Source organism: Pithys albifrons, chromosome 9 (genome assembly GCF_047495875.1).
Source record: "Pithys albifrons albifrons isolate INPA30051 chromosome 9, PitAlb_v1, whole genome shotgun sequence".
Lineage (NCBI taxonomy): Eukaryota > Metazoa > Chordata > Aves > Passeriformes > Thamnophilidae > Pithys > Pithys albifrons.
Window position 1 is genome coordinate 30,396,691 of NC_092466.1, and position 22,770 is coordinate 30,419,460.

At 42.1% G+C, this 22,770-nt stretch overlaps 1 protein-coding gene across 2 annotated transcripts in view; it reads left to right on the top strand.

The window, feature by feature from the left end:
• Positions 1–22,770, top strand: part of PHYHIPL (phytanoyl-CoA 2-hydroxylase interacting protein like) — a 57,841-nt gene that overhangs the window by 11,601 nt on the left and 23,470 nt on the right. Inside the window, exon 1 of one of the 2 annotated variants that reach the window (XM_071563168.1) lies at positions 10,672–10,937. The exons of the other annotated variant lie outside the window; for it this stretch is intronic. Within the exon in view, the coding sequence (XP_071419269.1) occupies positions 10,832–10,937 (106 nt within the window). The 5' untranslated portion in view covers positions 10,672–10,831. Of the gene's footprint in view, positions 1–10,671; positions 10,938–22,770 lie in introns of those variants that run through there. 2 annotated transcript variants of the gene reach the window in all.

The window sequence follows — 22,770 nt, forward strand, 5'->3', positions numbered from 1 at the left end:
AAATTGTCTTTTGCAAGTGTTAAGTAAGAAGGGAGTTTTGAACTACCTGGTAGAGGAGTGGGGAGACCAACTTCTGCTTTCATAGATGGGCTTTCCAGTTTTTGTCTTATTTGTCAGTAAGCATCCCTTATACCTCCTAAACATGGGAGGAAGCCCAGAAGACAACTCAGGAGTACCTTCCTTGTTTTGTCCCTGAGTTATTTGCTGTCACATTTTTGTTGGACATCATTGCTCCTGTGTCAGCAGCAAGAAGGTTTGCTTGCAATTCAGGTAGAGGCCAGTCATGTGCATTTTGGGTGTTTGTGATAGGTGTGTAATTAACTCCTGAGGGCATAAGCCTTAGTGGTCAGGCTATGGGTAGCCTATGGATCTGATAGCTGCTAATCTCATTAACTCTTGAACTTAGTTTGATTTATGCTTCATTTGCTTCACCTAGTTTATAGTGATATATTACTCAACTTCAAGAAAAATGGTAAAAAACCTGTTATAGAGGATTTTTGCTTAGGCCTCAAACTCTGCAGAGAATGGAGGATTTGGATATAATTTAGTATCAGTGGCAGTCATTTCTATTGCACTAATGGGCAAAGGGGAATAGTCCTTGGTTGGTGATAAAGAATTTCAGTTTTCCATCTCTGCTTAGGCTTATTCTGTGCCATATCTGCCTTTTCTGAATAACTTTGCTAGAATAAATTTTATGAATGCAAACACATATGTAGTAATAAGTTTCTAGAGATTTTACTATAAATGAATTTTTGGCTCTGCTCCAGAAATACACACAGTACTGCCTTAATACCAGGTCTAATTCATTGCTGGCAGGAGCAGTTTAGTGGTGCACAGAAATTAAGGGGGGTTGTGCTCAGTTTTTGTATGGCAATTGCTGTGTCACTGTAGATGTGTGTGTAACTAGGCTGGTGAAACCTCTAAATTAATTTGATGGAGCCACAGCTATAAAATATGTTTAAAAGAGTAATGAGTGTTCTAAAAATATAAGGAAATAAACTACAGTAGTGTAGCTATTGCCCACACAAAACAGAAAGGCTAATCTAGAGAACTGGCATTTAAAATATGCACCCTTACTTCTGTTGCTGTGCTTGATCTGATATTGTAAAAGATTTCTGTTACTAAGTATGCACAAATTTTTACATCCACAGCATGACAAGTAATATGAGACTGATAAGATCCATACAGACAACTTTCTTGTCTAGTGGCAGCTACTGTAAATAGCTTGAGAAGGACAGGAGACCACAAAATGCATGTGGTGGGTTGACCCAGGCTGGGTAGCAGGTGCCCAGCAAAGCCACTCTGCCACTGCCTCCTCATCTGGGCAGGGGAGAGAAAATGTAATGAAAGGCTTGTGGGTCAAGATCAGGGCAGGTACAGATCACTCAGCAATTACTGTCATGGGCAAAATGGACCCAACTTGGGGAAATTAGCTCAATATACTACGAATCAAATCAGAGTAAGATGAGAAACAAAAACTAAACCTTAAAACGCCTTCCTATCTCTTTCCCAGCTTAACTTTACTCCTGACTTTCTCTACCTCCTCCCCAACCAGTGACTCAGAGGAATAGGGGTTATAGTCAGTTCATCACATGTTTTCTGTATTGCTCCATCCTTCTCAAGGGGAGAACTCACACTCTGCTCTATCATGGGGTCCCTCCCATGGAAAACAGTCCCCCATGAACTTTTCCAATGCTGAGTCCTTCCCATAGGCTGCAGGGAAGTCTCTGCTCCAGCACCTGGAGCACCTTCTCCCCCTCCTTCTCCACTGACCCTGGTGTCTGCAAGGTTGCTTCTCTCATGTATTCTCACTTCTGATGGTTATTGAACAGCAGTTTCTTCCTTTTTCTTAAATCTGTTATCCCACAGGCACCACCACCATCATGGATGGGCTTGGCCTTGGCCAGCAGTGGGTCCACCTTGGAACCAGCTGGCCTTGGCTCCATTGGGCATGGGGGAAGCGTCCAGCAGCTTCTTACAGAAGCCACCCCTGTAGCTACTAAAACTTTGCTATGCAAAACTGATAGAACTTAATTTCACTAAATAAAACTACTTCAACTCAGAAAGCAATTTTTTGGGTTGTTTTTGGCTATTCTCTCCTTAATCCAGAGATGACCATATGGATGTCATGTGAGTGAACCCAGAAAAGTACTCTCAGTGGCTACATTGAATTTATGTGTAACGGTATTAACCAGAAACTGGTCCTGAGTCAGATGGGAGTAGGTGAGGTTAGACTGAAAATGGATCAAAATTAAAACAGAGAGAATCAAGAAGAAGACAAATACTGGTATTAAAAGGAAAAATTAGATAAATAACTCTGGTAAATTTGGTATAAAAAGCTCATGTAAGATATGTGGTTAGCAGTAAACATGGAAAAATAGAGGGAATTAGAGGAAAAAATTTACAGATGATGGGCAATTGATGTGAGTGCAGCAGGTCCCGGATAAGCAGCAATCGGACAAGTCTGAGCACAGACCCCCGTTCCATCACACAGGAGCCACTGTCAGACCTCTGTCATGAGGCAACAGCTGTGCCTGGATAAATGACCACTTGTTCTGCTTTGCAGCCAGCACTGTCCCTGTCAGCACGTGTACATTAAGCCCCCTGAACTTGGACAAGGAGCTGAGGAGCTGCTGTTAACTCAAGAGAGAGTTTTGCCATATTTGTTTGCCATTCTCATTTCTCATTTCAGAATACATTTCATGTTACCAGAGATGGCTGTTGCAAACAGAATAATTTAGGGGGCTTTCACAAAGACTAATTTTAGCCTTAAAATGATTTTCTCCCTCAGCTTCCTGTAGATTCAAGAGAGTATTTCCTTTAGGGCAACTCCAAGCACCTACAATGAACTCCTTTTGTGACACAGGTGAGGGGTTTTTCATTCTCCACTGATTGTTGAAAGATCCTAAGGCAAATAAACTCCTCAGGCTAAAGATGGCCTTTGCAATTATCCTCCTGTGCAACCTGGTTTAAGAAGCAGGAGCAGTGTATCAGTCACTAACAGACTTTGGAGTCAGTTCTAGGATTTTTGAGGCTCACAGAATGCCACAATCCCTCCACCGACTTCAAGCACTCCAGGGCAGTGTGTACAGCAACTGGAAATTTGCAAGGATTGCTCTACTGTCAATAAATAACTTTCTGCAGGGCTGAAATATGTTCAGAACACAAGTAACAGTGGCAAGACATAATTCTGATCAGAATATGCTTTAATTAAAATGGTTGTTAATGTTGTTAAAGAAGCAGTGCTATAAACCAATGGTCACTATTTTCTGTTTGTATACTCTACTCTCTTTAATCAATCTACCTGTATGTGGGTGCTAAATGGACATGGATTCCTACAAGAGCAAAACCATGGAAAACACAGCTCCTAATTGCTGTTTCTGATATATTTCCTTTTGAAATTCTAATTGTGGGTCACATACTGCATTGGGTCTGCATGGCAAGGTTCTGGAGGGCAGGGGGACAGGAATGGCTATAGGGGGGGTTTCTCTAAAAAGCTGCCAGAAGCTTCCCCCATGTCCAACAGAGATGATGCCAGGTGGATCCAGGATGAACCCACTGCTGGCCAAAGCCAGGCCCATCAGATGTGATGGAAACACCACTGTGATAACATATTCAAGAAGAAAAAATGTTACTGGGCAGAAGGAACTGTGGCCAGGGAAGAGAGGAGTGAGAATATGTGAGCTGAGAAGGCAGTGCCAGAGTGGCTTTGGTGGGCACCTGGCATCCAGCCTGGGTCAACCCACCACGTATATTTAAATAATCATAGACCTGAAAGAGTATAAGAGCTTGTATTAAGTGACTATGAGTCAAGTGAGTGAAATCCAAGACCAGTCTCACTATGCATCCAGGCCCTGAGTCAAGGAGAGGGAATGTCTTGATGTTCCCTCTCTCATTCACTTAGCACAGTTTTCCTTGTGTTTCCTGAGCAGTTAATTAGCTGTGTTCATGGGAACAGTGGGGGATAAGACAATGGTGTCTTTCCTGTCTTGCCTCAGTACCTCAGATCATGATAGTACAAAAGCAGCAACATCAACCCAGATCCCATCTTTTGTGCTTATACAGAACACTTATAGCTCTAAAGTTATAAAAAAACAAAATCAGTAGATGCCATTGAGGAACTAGTCACTTGAACTTCATTAACTTTACTAATGAACTATAACTTCATCTTGGCTGTCTTCTTTGATGAGTTTGGATTTCATTCTGTGAGGAAAATCTCATTCATAGGATCAGTTGAGAAAGGTTCACAAAAGGCTTTGTGGAAAAATGAAGGGCAGTTGGGAGAACATGAGAAGATACTGTAATGGAAAACCAACAGAAATGTGTCTTGTTTCAATGAAAATGGGAAGCACTGAAGAGAGAATGGGTCACTGTGGGCTACTTAAGCAAGTAAAAGTAAAACATGAACTGCACTGGAAACAGAAAACTGGAGAGCCACCAAAACAGGCTTTTATAGTCCAAGTTTAGTACACATGAGAAAAACAGGGACAGCATGAGGATACAGTGAAACAGCTGCCAAGAGGTTAAAGATAATATGAAAAGACTGTGTTATAAGTCCTAAAGGCACAATAACACAAAATGACTTGACCAAGAAAATATTAATTGTAATTAATTTGTAACAAGAAGATAAATTTTGAGACCAGTTCTTATTCCCACTAAAACTAATTGGACTTTTGCCATGAAGTTTATTGGGAAGGTGATTAAACTTTAAATAATGGCTTGGTTTAGAAATCATTGATGTAATTATGAACTGCTGGGGAAAAGTAACTAAGAAATACATAATGAAATCTCATCACTTGAACAAATGCATCCGAGGTGTCCCTTTGGATATTTAAAGAACTGTTGGAACAGCTAGTTGCTAAAAAACCCACAGAGAATCGAAGAAGTATCAGGAGACTAATAAAGTGTCAGCATGCTACAAGTCTTTAAAAATTGAATTAAGAGTAACTATGGAAACTATTGTCTTACAGGCATGGCTCCAAATTGAAATAAATACTATAAACAGTAAAGCAGAAGGGGGAAATGTATTCATATGGAGGTGAACAGTGTAATGAGATCCAGCTATGGCACAGGTGTGCTGCAGTAAACCAAGCCAGACCAATTAGAATGTTTATCCCTCCCCATCTTTTATAATGAAGCCAGAGGATTAGTCAAGTACAGAAAAGCATCAAGACTTTACAAAGGCATTTGATGCTGTGCCATATAATATCTTAAGGAAATTGCCGAAACAAGTCAGCTGGGACTAAAATTCACTTAAAGATATCACAGGCTGGCCACTGAACTGTAGACAGAAAGTAAATCTGAATAGCAGTCAGCATTGTCAAGGATAAGCAGACAGTAGGATCCTTTAAAGGTCAATATATGGTCCAATATCTGAAGGATAAAGCACTAATTAAAAATGAAAATTGTTACAAAAGTTGGGAGAATGATTAACAGCACGGAGGAGAGAGGAAATACAGAAGGTTCTAGTTGTTCTCTGTGGTTACTCTGGATCTAATAAAGTGAGGCTAAACTTAAAACCAAATTAATAAGTGAAAATGCTAAGCATTAACTAAGGACTCTGTGCCCATTAGGCAACAAATAAATTTTATGAAGCTACAAATATCTTTTTTTGTCTATGAAAGAATTTGCCTTTCTTAGATGCTTATTCAGACTCTGTAAAGCTGATCAGAAACCCGTAATTCAGAAAGCAGCACTGTCAGTAGCATTAATAAAACGATAATTTGCTTGGTATGTTTCTGTTTACCTGAGAGGAACATTTCCTTTGAATTGTTTATGTTACTTAGATTGGGCTGAGGTTTGCACACTCAGCTGGTACAGTCAGAGCACTGTGTACTCTGAAGTGTTTGTTGTGAATGAGGACGATGTGGTGGTGGCGGGTGATGAGGAATGAAGGCTCAGATACCAGGGCATTTCCATGACTGTCCTGGGTCAAAACAAGGATTTACCCAGCCCAGTAAAGTGGCCAAAAATGAATGCTTGCAGAAGATGAAGAGCGTGACAAGCACATGCAACAGCAGCCTTGAGTAACTATTCCCTGCACTCTATTTTCAGCTTAGAGAACCTGCATCACTTGAGGGTTTAGTAACTCTAAAGGATTTCTTTTCCATGAACTTTTTCAGCCTCTCCTTGAATTAATGAAATCTTCTAGCACTGACAGAGTCCTTTGGTCTCACAACTCTAACATCAGTTGCATAAAGTACCATCTCCTTTTGTTTGCTTTGAGGCTGGTTGCTATTAACTGTAATTGGCACCCTCTAATTCCTGTATGGGGATACTTGGCAGAGAGTCAGGCTTTGGCTACCCTGTTTGCATTGCCTGTGCTTTAGTGAATCTCTATCTCATATACCCTGGGTTGCCTTTTTCACAGGCTGATTGTCTTCTTACCAGGGTAGCAGAGTAGCTTCTCCCTACACTGAAGCCATTTTCTCATCATACTATACAAGAAATTACAGATTCATGAGTAGGTTCCCTGGCACCAGAAGTTACAGAATTACCTCAGAATTGTCTCTTTGATGTTTTAAACTATGCTTTATGGCCTTGCAAGGGAAGCCTGAATGCCTGAGCTGAATGCAATTGCTGAAATTAAGCCTTCCTAAAAGGAAAGGAGAGACATTTTGACATGTTAGAACTACTGCAAGCATCTCACTGGAGAGCTCCCAGAAATAGCAAGGGCTTCCCAGCATCTCCAACAAGAGCAAAGCAGCAAAGAGCAGACAGAGACCTTGCCAAGAGAGCCTCCCTGCTGTACTTGGTGTCAGGGTGCCTGGCTGCAGTTATTACCTTTGCAGAGGGTCTGAGCGCAGGAAATTGTGTCACACAGTCACAACTTTCACTTAGGGTCTTAAGACTTTTTTGTTTTGATTTTTCTGTTACCAGTGTGTGGATCTTACTCCAGTCCTATGGTATTTCAAGAATATTTTGCATAGAATCCTTTTCAAGTGTGTGCCTTTCCAGACTTGAAACATTTGGCATGTCCATTAAAGACAAAGAATAATTGCAAAATTGTACAGAATTCATTTCCATGAAACTTCAGGGACTACTTGCTAAATTTAGTCAATGTGCCTTTTAGGACTGACCCAAAATGCTCAATACTGGTTTTGACCCTTCTGTTTATCCATCCTTTAATATTTTGCTTTTCTCCTCAAAAGTGACATATTAATAGAAAGAAAAAATTCATTTCCTTCCTTGTTTTTCTTTCCTGAAAACCATGTCTGTAGCCTTTTTGCCTTCTGCTTGTACAGTCCACTGAGCAATAACACAAGTCTTTTTCTATTCCCAAGTGGGAAAGAAGAGCTGGAACTCTCGGCCTTGCTGAAGTCTGAGAAAGGAGGCTTCTTTTATAACTTGCAGATTAAAACCTGCTACAATGAAATACAAAAGCATTTTCAAATAGTAAGAATGGGGTTGCCCAGCTCTGTGCTGTGCTCTGCAGAGCAGTTTTCCCAAAATTGAGTGAAACAGGTGGGACAGAACTTTGTAATAGTGTGTGGGGTTTTCTTTGTGGCAAGGAAAGGATCACACAGCACCTTTTCCTCTTGCTTTTATGGCTTCAATTAGGTTGTGGCTTTTAGCAAAGAAGCCACAGTTTTTCCTGCTGGCTGGTAGCCTCTCTGCTGTAGAGTGGTAGCCCTGCAGCAGATCCTGGTGACCTACCTGGGGGACTGTGAGTGCCAGGCTAGGGCATGAGAGCCGAGATTGTTGAACTTAGCCAGGCAAGAGCTGTGTGTCACAGCTCACGTGTCCTGGTGTGTGTATCATGCTAGAAAATGCTGCTTCTCCCTCCTTATGTGAGGTTGCTGTAGTGACACACACCCCCTTGTTGAAGTACAGAAGTTGGTAAAATTCTATTTATCTAAGTGTTGAAAGTGTGAAAGGTTGCTGTTATGGCAAATTCTTTGCAAACTTTTGCAGTTCTAAACACATGACCCTCTGCTGTCTCTAATGTCGTGCTGCCATTGGCAGACTTTCCATTACATAATGTTGACCCATATTTGTGATATGTGACATTTTTTGCTAAACACTGTCAGGGATAATCTGTCACAGAATACACTTTCTGATTATATGCTGAGACTGTCATCCTCTAGCACAAACATAACTTGTGCCTCAGACAATGCTATTCCTTGTTAAGACAAGCAGAGTACAGTTCTTTCAGGTAAGAAAAACATCATGAGAGTATTGTGTGCTTTGAGACTGAAATGCCAGAGACTAAATTCATTGCCAAGTGATTGCATGGAATCTCATTTGGGAGTAATTTGAACCTTAAAAAGTGTTGATCCCTCGCCCAGGTGATGGGAGTAGTGATAGGCTGAAAAAATCATGAAGTCTGAAGTGTGACTCTGCAAAATGCTGTCTCAGGCAGGTCCAGCCTTAGAAAAGTGGCGCTGAGGCAAAGGTTTTTCTGTTCTACTCTTACAGTGAAATCTGACAGTATTTGGAGATTTAGCCAGTCTTTTCTTAAAAAAAGAAAAAAAGAAACAAAAACAGCATGGGGGGGGTGGGGGGGAGAGGAGAGAAATAGATGCAGCTCAGCCAGGGGTTATTGTTACAAGGCAGCTGAGAAATGAGAGGGCTTTGAGGATTGGGAACACCCTCCCCAAGCTGTCTGCTTTCAAAGAGATATGCAAAATCCATCCATTCTTAAAAACCTGATTTCAGTTGCATAAAATAAGAAAAAGAGGAGAGAAAGGTGTATGAAATAGGGGCAGAGAGAATAAAATGGGAATTCTCTCAGTATTCAAGAACAGAGTCTGTTTCCAATGGACTTTATATAATGTCACAGCAAAGAAGTAACAAGATTATGTGAGTTGCTAAAGCGTCTGCCACGTTGTGGAAAGGAATGAATGTGGAACATAAGGCCGAGAGACTAAATACACCATCTTCAGAGAAAGAAATTTTCCAGCCTTACGTGGAAGATGACTGTGTGCTAAGAACAGTTGCAATATCAAGGAGAAAGGTTTTGCTTCTGTGCAGGGAATTAGTGCTTGTCAGAGACAAAATTAAAACCTGATGAATGCAGTCTCACCCACTTTCATTTCTTTCCTCTCTGATTCTACATTTGTCCTCATTCTGTCTGTGCATTCATTCATATATTTCTCTCTCTTCCCACCTCCCCATTGACTCATACTCTCTCTCCCTGCTATTGCTTCCTTTTAATTTTCTTTTCCTTTAGGTTCCCTTCCCACTCATTCCATTTCTCCTCTGCCTGACCCCTCTGCACACATTTTCCGTCGTGTTGAAAAACAGCAGAGAGACAAAGAGAAGACAAGAAATAAAAGATGAACAAGAAAGCAGGGAGAGGTGTGTGTATAAAGAGTAGACAGTGCTACAAGGGTGCTCAGCACAGCACTTTCTCCCCATGTTGCACTACAGGTTTCTGAAGGTGCCAGAGGAGTCTGGGCTCCTAAAATTTGTTCTGTGCTCCCAGACTGCAGCACTTGGTGGTGGTACTCAGTGAAAGGTAACATCAGAGCTCATTTCCTGAGACTGGTGTCCCTAGAAGCCATCATAAAGAATGGAATAATCCCCAAGTCCAGTGGAAAGCCACCTCTGAGTGACAGACATCTGGCTGTGCATGGAGCTTACTACTGTGTCAGATCAGTGAGGACTGAGGAGACTGGGTGGTCTTGGGGTACAGAAAGAGAAATGGGAGCTCTAGGGACTCTCTGGACTTGCTGCCATGCAGTACTGACCAAGAAACATCACAGCCTCGAGCTGGCTGGGGGCCTGTGTGCAATGAACTACCGTTTCTCAAAGCAGCCGCTGCTGGTGTCTCAAGATCAGGGCCAATTGGTGTCAGTTTGGGTTTGGTGAAACAATAAATTGGTGCTGGGAATGCTTGTTGTAATGTGTGGTCAGTCCGTGACCTGGAGAAAGTGCTGCCCCCCTGCAGCCCCTAAGGCCGAGATGCTGCTCCTTTCTCGAGCCTGTGGTGGGAGGAACCTGAGCTGTCACACCTGATGATGGTGCAGTGATACCCAAGTTTAATTTATTCTATTACTCTTTATACACATTTTCTCCTTTTCTGGCCCCATTCTTGTTCCTGAAACTGTGAACTGATAAGTAGTTTTTAACAAAGCTTGGTACAGATAGCACCAGTACAGAGCGGGTTATTTTTCTTTCCCACATAAAGGGCAGGTGTGAAGTGTGCAGGGCAGGTAGCCAGAAATGGCTCATTCCTGCACCCTCTCCTGCCATCCCTAACCTCCTGCCGGGTTTTCTTGGTTTATAAATCTACAGCCAGCTAATATTTCTTTCTGCAAATTCTTGCATAATCGAAGGAACAGAGTGGACTCCCGCAGCCCTTGCAGTTCGGTGTGATTGCTCTCAGCGGTCGCGGTGGGCTGTGTGTTTATGGAAGGGGAAGTCGGTAACGCTGGGTTTGGGAAGGCTCTCCTTGGGTTGTGGCATAACCTGGCAGCAAGCCGCGCCGCGGCGGTGGGCAGCTGTGCCCGCGGTCGGCCGGGTGCGGTCCAGACCGGCCCTTGGCAGGGTCGGTGCCCAGCGACGCCTGACCCGGAGGGACTGGACATGCCGGGAGCTTCCCGTGGAGGCGCAGCCGCCGTTACATAAGGAGCGGAGGGGGAAGGGACCGCTCCGAGGCGCGGCGGCGGCCCCTTTAAACGCGGCTCTCGGGGCGCGCCGGGCGCCCGCCTCGCTGCTGCCCCCTCCCCGGCTCGCTGCGGTGACAAATCCGCTCCCCGCCCGCCTCCTCCGCCGAGCGCTCTCAGCCGAGCCGGGCGGCGCCGGGAAGCGCTGCCGCTGCTCCTCACAGCCCGCCCGCTCCAGCCCAGCGCCCGGCCGAGCACAGCAGGCAGCGGCGAGGGGCGCGATGGAGGCTCCGCGCCTGGCGCACACCATGAGCAGCCCCACGAGCCCCTGCGAGGAGGTGATCAAGAACCTGAGCCTGGAGGCGATTCAGCTCTGCGATAGGGACGGTAAGCCCGGGCTCGGCGCGGCTAATCCCTGCAGACGTAAAATGCTGCTGCCCTCATAGATGCTAATGCAAATTAATCCGCGCGGCGTATGGTCCTTTGTTATCCCCCACGAATTTGTAGGTGCAATTGCTCCCCACCCTCCCGCCGCCGCTGCTACCCTCTGCCATTGAGAACAAAAGAAAGAGAAGGTTGCACCTTGCTGGAGGGAAGGGAGGGAAACCTGCCGCTCCCTGAGCCGTGCCTGGCGTTGCAGTGCGATTACCCCGGGCGATCCTGCTGCACAACCCTGCCCCTGCCAGGAATGGACGCTGGGGCTTGTTCTGGGAGAGGCAGCAAGGAGAGCCAGAGCCCGCGCTGCGGAGAGTCCGAAGCTGGGGATGGGCTGGGGGCCCCGGCGCGGTTTTGTTGCCCGCGGTCTCCGAACTCCTTTGTATTGTAGGGCAATTTCCGTGCTTAGGACACACGGGCGACTGTGCTGGCTGGCGTGGGCAAGCGGCCAGACTTGTTGCCGGTTGCTCGTGCGAAAGATGAGGCGGCGAGTGGAGCGAGGCTGGGGCTCCCAAGATGCGGCTGGGGGGGAGACAGAGCGGGAGGCCGTTCAGCACCGCGGACAGCACCACGCCGGCGGCCCGGGCCCTGGACCCTGTCGCCTTTCCTGCCCGCCTGCCCTGCCTGCCCTCCCTGCCCGCTCTCCCTGCCCGCCTGCCCTGCCGCGTTCCTGCCACCTTCCCTGCCGCGCCGCGCCTTGCGCCCGCACAGCCGCGGGAGACCGCAGTGCCCTGGGGACAGCGGCAGTCCGTCCGTCCGTCGGTCCGTGCCCCGGAAGGCACAGCTAGACCGTCAAACAGATGTAGTTTGGTTTTAGAGTTGCTGGCTCTGATATGAAAGCCTGTGTGTGTCGAAGCAAGCAGATAAATGTCAGGTGGTGATGAGGGACAGTCAAAACAAGTGTACGTGCTCGAAGCGACACTGACGGCTGACTGGGGTACAGGAGAGGCATGTCGTTTGTGCACAGCTATGACTGACAGAACTAGACAGTCACTGACTGTCAAACAATGGAAAAATATTTTCTTCTAGAGTGGCATATAATTTGTGTTCATATACCAGATGATTCCTATTCTGTCATTTCACATCCAATTATTAAAAATAACTTGTCATTTTTGGACGCAAAATGTGCTTTGGGTGTGGAATTTGTCACCAAGGAAGGGAGATACTGTATCAATGATTGGTACAGTTGAATCCATGAAACTCTTTCCTTATTGTGAGTGGTTTTTTGGGCATAACTGTTCAAAGTAATGGTTTTAGAAACAGTCAGACCAGTTTTCTCTGTTCCTTTTGCAAATTGTGATTAAATACTTCACTTTTTTTCCCCCTAGGCAGGCTTAAGGTTTAAAAAGCTGAATTTTTGAAAGCTCTTTATTTTTCTTAAAATATTAAAGAAAATGACAAGGTATTGATAGGACTCAGTTATTATTTTTAGAGCTACATTAGAATTCATTGGTTTTTTAATCCTCTCATGCCTAACCCACTGCCAGGAAACAGGACCGTGTTTATAGTAGTGATCAAACAGTTCTTTTGTTAAAACACTTTTCCACAGATTTCTTTTTATGAATGCAAGAGATGAATAAAAATAGATAAATTATGCAATGCTTCGTATTTGTGGACCCTAATTAATTGTAGTGAAGTACTCCATGTTAATCATGGCAAACTCTACTTGGTTCAACACACTATAGTTAAGGACTGCTTAATTTCTATGGAATAATGTAATACAAACAAGGAAAAGGAAAAAGTAGTATTTTCAATTTTCGTTTCTTTTTGATTAGGCTTCAGTGAAAACCAACAACTTCTCTGTAGAGGTGTCTTTGCAAATTAACCCTCCTGAAGGTTAGTTCAGATCCACCATCACACAGGGTCGTTGCTTCCTCAACACATGGCTGAGTTTGCGAAGGGGGCACCAGCCTTGGGGATGTGAGAGGCAGCTCAGCACCCCAACTGGCACACGGCTGCACCTGAGCGTGCTTCAGGATTGCCTACAGGTGGCACTTCTGTATCAAAAAGCTTGTTTTGATGGGAATATAGAAACAGGGAAGCAAAGGTTAAGGCATGAGTCCTCCTAGATAAGTGTACAAATGTACATGCAATACATTTAGATCCCTGGCTGTGTACATGGGTATGTATATATTATAAACACTTGCAATCTGTTTCAGGGTATCTTTGTTCTGAAGGTGATTGACTAACCTCAGTGATGCCGAAGTTTTGTCATAAATATCAATATATTATCCATAGTGAATTCAAAATATACTAGATTTTTGTATTCTGAAAAATGTCCTTGGTTTTTAAGATGTAGTAACTGTAAAGCCAATGGGCAAATTGTAACATTACACATCCAACTATGAAAAATTCTGCAGTACACTTAGTTTGGAATTGCAAGCAATGCTGCAGTATAAACATAAGCAATAATGAAAAATTCATGTAGATAGCAAAATATTACTCTTGTTTTCTAAGATGAGTATTAAGACATTTTGTATTCAGAAAACTGGGTTATTCCTCCTACAGAGGTATGTGCAGGAGCCACAAAAGCAGGAACTGGAGTGAGCAATTAATATCACAATAGTTTATCTATTTTTAGATTTTTTTTCCAGTGTTGTTGTTGTAAGCATTGTTCAATCTCTCTTAATGAATAAAGATCATTTTAAAACTTACAAATATTAAATACAAGATTACAAATATATGCATTTTGGAGAATTTTTTTTAGATAAAATCTCCTGGTAAGATTTGGTTTAAAGTGAGTGTAATATTATAAATTATGAGCTCTTATTTTCAGCATCCTCTCTTATTTACAAATGTATCTTGCATTATTTGTTCTTATTCTTCTAGGTGGGTCTGATGGCACAGCTCGGGATTAGTCTCTTGCACAGTCTAACATGTGGTTTCTTAGAACTCTTCTGAACTCCCTCCATGTATAGGAAATAGCATACATTTATTATTTTCCTTTGCCATATTTGAACAATGTAGCCATATTTCTGTAAACTTAGGCCAGGAATTAATATTTAATCTGTGCTGAAAATTGTAGTGACCTTTTTATAAAATTTGTATTAGCCCTATCTGGAGATTAAACCTTTAGTAGATGGATGGATGCCCTTTGTGTCATGAGCAGGCCAATTCTATGAAAAAACAGCTAACGTCAGAAAATCATAAACTTTGGGAAAAAACCCTGTGCTTTTCATAGCTTGGTAGAACAGCCTTAGATGTCACAGCTGAACTTGTGGAGCTCCGAGCTGTGGCCGTGCCGTGCTCCCCCTACAGATGATGCGCTTTGGTGCCGCGGTCCTGCCCCGGAGAGAGCAGTGACGCTGCCACTCACTTCCCGTACTCCTGCAGGTGGAATAGTCGGATGAAAAGCAGAAGATATCTATCAAAATGCAGAAAGGAGAAGAGCAGAGAAACAATCCTTGAAAGAGGATGTTGGAATTTGGGAGACACGGACTAAGGAGTGGGGTAAAAAAACTGGCCCCGGAGGTGCTGATGGACTGCGGCAGTGGCTGGTCAAGGGTGGAAGAACAGAAAGGGCTTATAAAATGTGGATTAGATTAAATGGGAAGATGAAAGTGGGCAAAATAAGCCTGAATGAGAAGATGAAAAGAAGACAAATGAGCAAGGAGGCAATCTAAATTCAGGCAGCATGCCGGGGAAGTAAACTGGGGGAATACTAAGGGGGGGTGTTCACCCAGATTAGATTAATTTGAAAAATGAGAATTGGGAACCTGTGAAGAGTGAACCTGGAGACTTGTGTGCAAAGAAGAGACAAAAAGTACAAGAGTAAAGAGGGGGAAAGTGGATGGTTTGGACCACAGAGCTGAGGAGTCAAGAATGGAACTAGAATTTGCTGAACAAAGAGAGTGGGTCTGAAGGGATAGCCTTAGGAGTGAAGAAATTCTTTACAGAGAGTGTAATCAGGCACTGGAATGGGCTGCCCAGAGTGGTGGTAGATTCACCATCCCTGGAGATTTTTAAACGCAGATTGGACATGGCACTGAGTGCCATGATCTGGTAAAGGGACAGGAGTTGGACCAAGGGTTGGACTTGATGATCTCGGAGGTCTTTTCCAACCCAATAGATTCTATGATTCTAACAGGACCTGTAAAGTGTGACTGGGGAGTAGTAGAAGGAATGGGACAGGAGCAAATTCAAGGGGCAGGGCAGAAGAGGCCATGTTTTGGTATGACTGCCAGGAAAATGCCACTGTGTATCAGCACACACCATCTTCCAAAGCCACTCATGACCCCAGGACACCAAATTCCCCTTGTTCATCTGTCAGCAAAGAATGGTACCATGGTGTCAGGGCTCCAGGGGTACTGCGAGTCAACACCTGCTGGTGACCTCAGTGGGAGCAGGATTCTGATAATACAGAGCACAGTGCTAAATGCTTTGAGAATAGAAACATTAACCACCTTAAATAGGCACTGCAAGTTAGGAACCATATTTTAACTTCTCTGTGCGTCAGTTTTCCATAAGTGAAATGGAAGTAGTATTGCTGCCTCCCCTTACAGAGATGTTTTCAAAATAAACTAATGAATGTTTGTTAAGCAGCCAGACACTGTACTAGCCTGGAAAACCCATGAGGTGCATGGAAAAAACCCATGGTGAAATGCATAATTTTGTCTTCAGAGTAGAGGATGAATAATGTGTAGCAAATAAGTCCTGGGACTACACACCGAACAACAGCAAATAGCTGTTACAAGAAAAATCGTTCATTATGTATGCACTGTTCATTATGTATGCTGAATGAGTCTGGATTTATGTGGAAAAATTAGTATGTAATCATGCAGTTAAAGACTATATCATGAGCTGAACAAAGTGTCCAATTTAAGGTTATTCAAGTCAGCTTCATTCTGGTATTTTCTAGCTATTGATGTCTTGAACTATACAATCTCTCTAAAGTGCTTTTAAAGGTTTTTTTCTGCCTTCACATCATATATTTGAAGATGGTATTTGGGCATCAGGATCAGAGCTGGAATTGGTGTCTTGGCCAATTTCAATCAACTTCATCACCTTCCAAACACTTGGCATCATCAGAACTGTTTAGTCTAACAAGTTTGTATAAAAGCATTACATCATAGAAGCTAAAGGGTCATTTCTGTTCTATGTAAACAACTTACATCCTTGGCTTTCCGTGTTATTTAAGAGTGTCTCATGTTTTCTAATTTATTTCAAAAGTTTATTATTATGCTGGATTTATTGGAGCATCCAAAAAGATTTTTTCAGAGTTCATTAACTGGGGTTTTCATAGCCATATTGTGTACACATTTGCCTTTCAAACAGAAGGGATAAAGTCTCTGGATGCATTCTTCAGATCCCCTTTTTGGCATTATGGAGCAGTATCATTGCTGTTTCTGAAATGTTATCATGCACATCTGAGTGATGGGAAAAACATAATGTCCGACATGAAGGACAACTGAGGGATCCAAATTTCATAGTAATTCTTACTGTCCTGAATGGTTGTTCTTGCATAGATGTTTGTGTTTTTAAAAAACTATGAGAATTCTGAGCACAGGAATATACAAAATTCATATTTTTCTATCCAGCACAATGGAGAGGTGCTTGTATCTATGATGTTTTGAGAGGACAAAAAATTTGGAATTATGTTTACTGTTGTCTTTATTCCCCAGCTGCAAATTTGGAGATTTAACTTCACTTTCTTCAAAATGCCAAATCACTTTTCTAGTGGTGGAATAGTCAACCAAGAAATGTATTTCTTTCATAAAATTATGTCTAACCTGGCAGAACTTGGAAAGAGCAGTGATTTGGCATTTTTTGGTTGGTTGGTTTTTTTGGTGAGAAACAATAATGCTGCTTCAGGTAGGAGCTAAAATCTTTTGTGTTGCTTCACAAGCTCTCTTGTTGCAAAGAAAAAATACTTATTATGATTTTAGATTTACATTCTTGCCAGAGACTAAGATTTCACATGTTATATTCCTTACTGTTAGAACACAGAAAAACACTAAATTGAGTCAAGCAACAGGTCATCCATAAATGATCTTTAGAATTGTGGAAGAGAAGAAAACCAATGATTTGCCTCTGTCTTGCACCATTGCGAGTATTTTGTCATGTCTTGTTTTATACCATAAGCAATGATGTCACTAACTAGAGAGGCTTTGCTACAAACTGGGTATTCAACATCCCAGTGTCAAGAAATGTAGCCATCTGCATTTTTCTTCTATATTCATTGATTTTTAGTTTCCATCCTTCCTTTTTATCTTCTTTTAGGGCTTTATGACACTCAAATTTGCATAATTGACCATGAGCTATTTTGTCTGACAATGACCAAGTTATATATTATCAGTTATTTAAATCTTCCCTGCTATTCTATTTGTGCCCCTTTTCATTCAATAATTTTTCACTGAAACTCTATTAGATCCTTTATAAAGCAGCTCAAACGTGTGATATGTAATTATGCCAGATTCGCCTACAGAAGCACCATTCTCTCACAGTGCTATTTGCTGATATTGCTGGGGTGAAACTCAAACACATGATGTAGGTTTTGTAGTTAGTTTCTACTCATTGTTATAATTAAAGCATTTTAATCATCACTGTCTTTTATGTATGTCACTTCTTCTTTGCGTTTGCTTCAAATTACAGTTCCCAGATGAATTCTTTTATCTATTCTGTAACAGAATCCATTTTAGCACTTCCTGCCTATGCTTCTCTTGCAGCTCCTTCTATTTTAATGTTGTCTGCAATACATAGATGTGACCTCTCTTTACAGATTATTTATAAAGACTCATAGCCTGGAAGTAGCCACAGGCTCTGTGGTGACCCAGTGGGCACCTGAACTCCCTCCCTGTTTTGCTGTCTGTCAGTCTCACCTCTGCCAGCCACTGCTCAGCCCTGCAAATCAGCAGTTCATTATAAGCAAAGTGGCAGAAGGAGTCATTTAGAGACGAGAAATTCTACCCCAGTACTTGAGGTGCAGGAATGACAAGCCAACCCCTCTCTTAAAATTTCATATATCACACAAATCTCAAACACTAACACTTTTTATTGTATTTTATTTTTATATTGTTTTTATTGAGGAAGAGTTAAGCCATTACTATCCTTGTTACTCTTTCATCTTCCATCTTAAACTAGATTTTTCTGTTTTAATAGCAATTTCCTTTCCAACGTGCTATTCTGGTGGCTCTACCAGCTCTAGTAAGTAGTTGCTGTGAGCTCACTTCTCCACATTTCCCCTGCAGTCCTGCCTGTAAAATCAGGGTATGCCCAGAAGGCCATTTCAGCTTTTACAGCAGTTTTGCAGTGAGGTTCCTGGTCCCAGAGTCACAGCTTCTAGAACCAACACAATATTCCTTTTGTCATGTAAGGTGTGTCAAGGAGTGACTCTATCTCATTCTTATTTAGAGTTCTCCGGTATTTCATCATTCATTTTGGAATGGGTTCCAGTCAGGCATTGTTGTGTTCAGTTGTCTCCAAAGGGTTGCTGAAGTGTCTTCCTGACCTTGACTTTTCATCCTGGGACTTCTCTGCCCTCACTATTTTTCCATTTTCCTTCCAAAAATCTAGAAATACCTCCTCCATTACCTATTCCTTGTAATTCTGTCCACCTGTTATAATTCATGTCCTACAAATGGCAGATTTGGAGCCCCAGGTTTTCTGAATAAGGCAGTTTTAAGTTCCCTTTGTGTGCCTGAAGTAGTACCAGAATTCTAACCACAATTGAGAAGGTAATCTTTGAAAGTCCTTTCAAAGATTAAAAATGATTCTGGGTTTGTCAGCCTGGGTTTATTTTTCTGAATCCCCTCAGTACAGCAGGTACAGCGTGCATGGCCTTTCGTGCTTTTTGTGACCTGCAAGGCTATATTTAATTCTGGCTGAGCACAGCCCACAGTCATACACTGTGTCTTCTGCTCTCTCTTGGCAGAAGTTTTAAGCATTTTACTTGCAGGCTCCTTTCTCCAAAAATTTGCAAACATGTCTGAAAAATTCGTACTAACATTTCCAATACATGATATGTGCATAAAATATGTCACTGGTATAGGAAGGTACACATACAATGTTTATACGGCTGGAACTAATGGAATCTCTGCTCCAGAATCACTTCCTGCGGTTTCCTCACCAGGTTTTATTATACTGTGGAGCATCCTTTATTTGACCTTGAAGATATTTCCTTCAGCACAGAAGGTTTGGTTAGAATTCACTGTAGTTACCAAAATTACAGAATATTCTGAGTCGATATGTTTGTAACTGGATCCCTTTTCACTGTGTTGTTAAGTAGTTGAATCATTACTCAATTTTATTTCATTGTTTTCAGAGTGTTCTTGTTTTATTTATGCTTGAATGAACAAGGTGTTTTGCATGGGTGTTTTCAAAAGCAATGATTAGCTCTACTGTTTTCATAAGCTTCAAGTTTCTCTGAGCACTGACAGTTCTCCCTGCTGCCAAAAAGGCGAAACCTTAAAGCTGCTTTGGTGTTCTTTCATTCCTGCAGAGTGACAGAAGCATTATCAGAGTTTCCCTCTTTCTTAGTCAAGTACAGAGTGGTGTCTGGAGTTTATTTCCTCAGTGCTGGAGAAAGTCAGACACAGCTGGCAGCTCTAGGAGTTTGCAGAATTCCTGTACTAAGCTTTCTACATCCATGCAGTGTTGTTGGGAGAATTCTTCAGTTTGCAATCACCAGAAGCATCCCATAAATTTCTTCCTTGAGCTGTTCCATTGGCTTTAGGAAGACATTGCATAAAAACCAATTTGCATTTGTAATGTGGCATGATTGAGATCTTACAACTACTGTATTTTCCTAGCTTTTGGTGTGTGTGTTCTATTCTTTCATACAGATAAGCATCTAATTTGGAATTTTTCTCTCTGTTGCAGTTTTTCTGGATTTAATCTGTCTTTAGTTTTGGGCTAGAAACGACATTTTCAAAAGATCATTCTGGGCAATTTTTTGCTGTTCATTTCTATGTGTACTCATAGTTGGAGACATTAGTACTTCAAAAAGGGCAGGATAAAAAGATGTTAAAAGGCACTTTAAACCTTGGCCAGCTGTAAGTACTAGTATACAAGTATCCATGGAGTGATTCATGCTGTGTCGTTGCTCCTTTTAATCCAATTTGTGTAAAGGGAAATTATACATGATTTTTACATAAAGGAAGGGATAAAATGAAGAACAGGATGTGCAGCAGACTGTATTTTAATGCTGCTAAGGTCCATGTGATGACATAAAGCAAGTATTATGCACTTACAGTTTTATGATGGAATTTATGCTAATAATTTAATATAGATGTTGGGAAGTAAACATGTGGCTTCTGATGAATTTCTAGCCTTTACACTTTCAGTGTAATTTCAAGACATATCTCCAATCAGAGGAACTAAAATTCCTCTGTCTTCTCACTGAAATTCATCAGCTCACAGGGAAGTGTCATCCCTCTTGTGCAGAATATACTGGAACTCTAGCCAGTGTTCCCTGTGCTCTGATGACACAGCTACCATCTTACCCTTGAAGAAATGACAGATTTGAGAAGTGAGACTTCACATGCCAGTTATTGTGGTTGTATCACCCCTGTCCGTGTGTAGAGGTTACTTTCTCTTCCCTCCTAGATGGAGGCACCTGAAACTGCAGGTATATTTCTTTGTTTTCTCTGTCTGTGAACTGCTTTGTACCATGAATGAAGCCTCAACCCATTGAATTTATTGCTTCTGTACTTTGCTTTGTCACTCTGTTGAGGTAGCCTGGAGTTCTTAAATCTTATCTGATGTGCAGAAATCTGAGTATAGCAGCCTTTCTGCAGCATGAGAGTTTCATTTCAGGTTTTGTGACATATCAGGTAGGCAGATGCCCCAGCATGACCCCTGTTGTAGGAACATGCCCAGTACTATGTGCCTTCTCATAGCTGTACAAGTGCAGGGGGGACGGAATCAGAACCTACATGTGAAAAAATAAAATAGTGATTCTACTCTTTTTGTATATTGTGTAATGCTCAGCTGGTTTCTGGGTTGCTTTTTGAGCAAACCATCAGGGAGGCCCCTCAATTGGCCAGTGGGGCTGCCACCCTGGTGCAAGTGTGCAGTGTTTGAGGGGAAAGCCACACAGTGAAATCAAATTCTTCAGTGTATCTTAGTATGCTTGTTAGAGTAGCTCATGTAGTAGGGAGAGAGAGAACTGGAAAGCATTCCTTGAAATCCTTTTAAATGCTCTAAATCCAAAAGATGAAAAACTAGTCTAAATATGAATTCTTTGTAAGTAACATGCCCAAGGGGACTTGTTTGCATAGTGAATTTGTAGCAGGTTGTGCAACTATTCCTCTATAGCTAATCAGTTTTTGTCTTGCCAAAATCACAACTGGTCACCTGTTACAATCCAATGGCTCTTTGATAGCCTGATAAGACTACAGAAAAATATGTAATGGAAACTGTTGAAAGTATCCAGCTGAGCTGTGCTTTTTTAAAATAGTAATTCTGGAACTATTGAGTACCGTGGATTTGAATCTGATGGTTCAGAATTGTTGTATGTTTCTTTTAATGAATTGCATCAAAACTCCTCTTTGAGTTTTCTCTTTCTCACTAGACAGTCTTCATTGGGTAACCTACATGGGAAATCTGTCACAAATGCCATCAGGACAGGAAAAGTGAAGACCTTTAATAACCCCACACAGTCCAGATGCTATTTTGTGTCTGACTGAGGGATGAATTCCAGTGTGGTGAAAACTCTGATGAAAGATTATTTTTGACTACAATATTCATAACTGTGTCATTTTTACATTCTAGTAACTGTGAAAAACTTGCATTGTAGCCTTCCTCTTGATGAGGGAGTATTTCACAGGATCCTCTCTCATTTCTGCAGGCTTGCCTACCTCGCCTACCTCAATAAAACAGGCAGCAATCTAAGTTATCTACGAGCTCTCTGCTCTTCTGAAAGGTTCAAAAGTTAGTAACAGTCAACTAGTGGCAGACCTACATCTGAAGACCTTGACAATGTTTGGTTGCCCTAGGAAACCAGCTATAATGAAACAAAAGAGAACAACTCCAGCCAAAAAAGGCTCTCTAAACCCCTATATCCTTTATTTGCCAGGGCCTGAAAGAAAGTCTGAAACCTGCATCCAATTTAAACGTAAAAAAAACAGTACAAGTTACAAAGCAGAATTTCCTGAACTATTGTGAATATGTAATACATTTCAAATCACAGTTAAAAAGCACAAACTTGTGTACAGCTGAGCCAAATCCCATTCCTTAGAAGAGAAGTGTGTGAGAAGCACACAGCAATTCCCAGAGCGCTGAGGCAGAGAAATGCTCATTCATGCTGCAGCCTGCCAGGGGCTGCACTGAGCTACAAAGCCCACTCATGCTGAGCACCCCATTTCTCAAGGAAAGGAAAACTGTTCCCCAGCCCTGAGTTCTCTTTGCTGCCCTTCAAGTGATGAGTTTTGCCTTTCTGTCTGGGCTTCCCTTTGTTGAAAGGAGGAGGGCTTTAAATGATGAAAAAAATCCTTGTGTGAACAAGGCTGTTGCAGTTTTCAGCCAAGCTGGCAGGTCACATTAAAGCTCGTGTGAACACAGGGCTGCCTCTTCTTGCTGGGTTTGAACTCACATGACTTAACTTGAAGTAAAGAACACATTTTTGGTTGTGAGTAAGGCACAGCTGCAAAAAATGGCACAAGTTGCTGCCAGCCAAGGAAGAATGAGATAAAGCAGTGTGAGTGTGAGGTTCATAGTAATAAACCGAAATGGAAGTGTTTGTTTGTTGCTCTTTTCTTTTCAAGTGACATGCGAAAGCACAAATCACGAAAGGCCACTCTAACATATAGTTAAGGCCTTCTCTAATATACAGTTAATATTAAAAGCA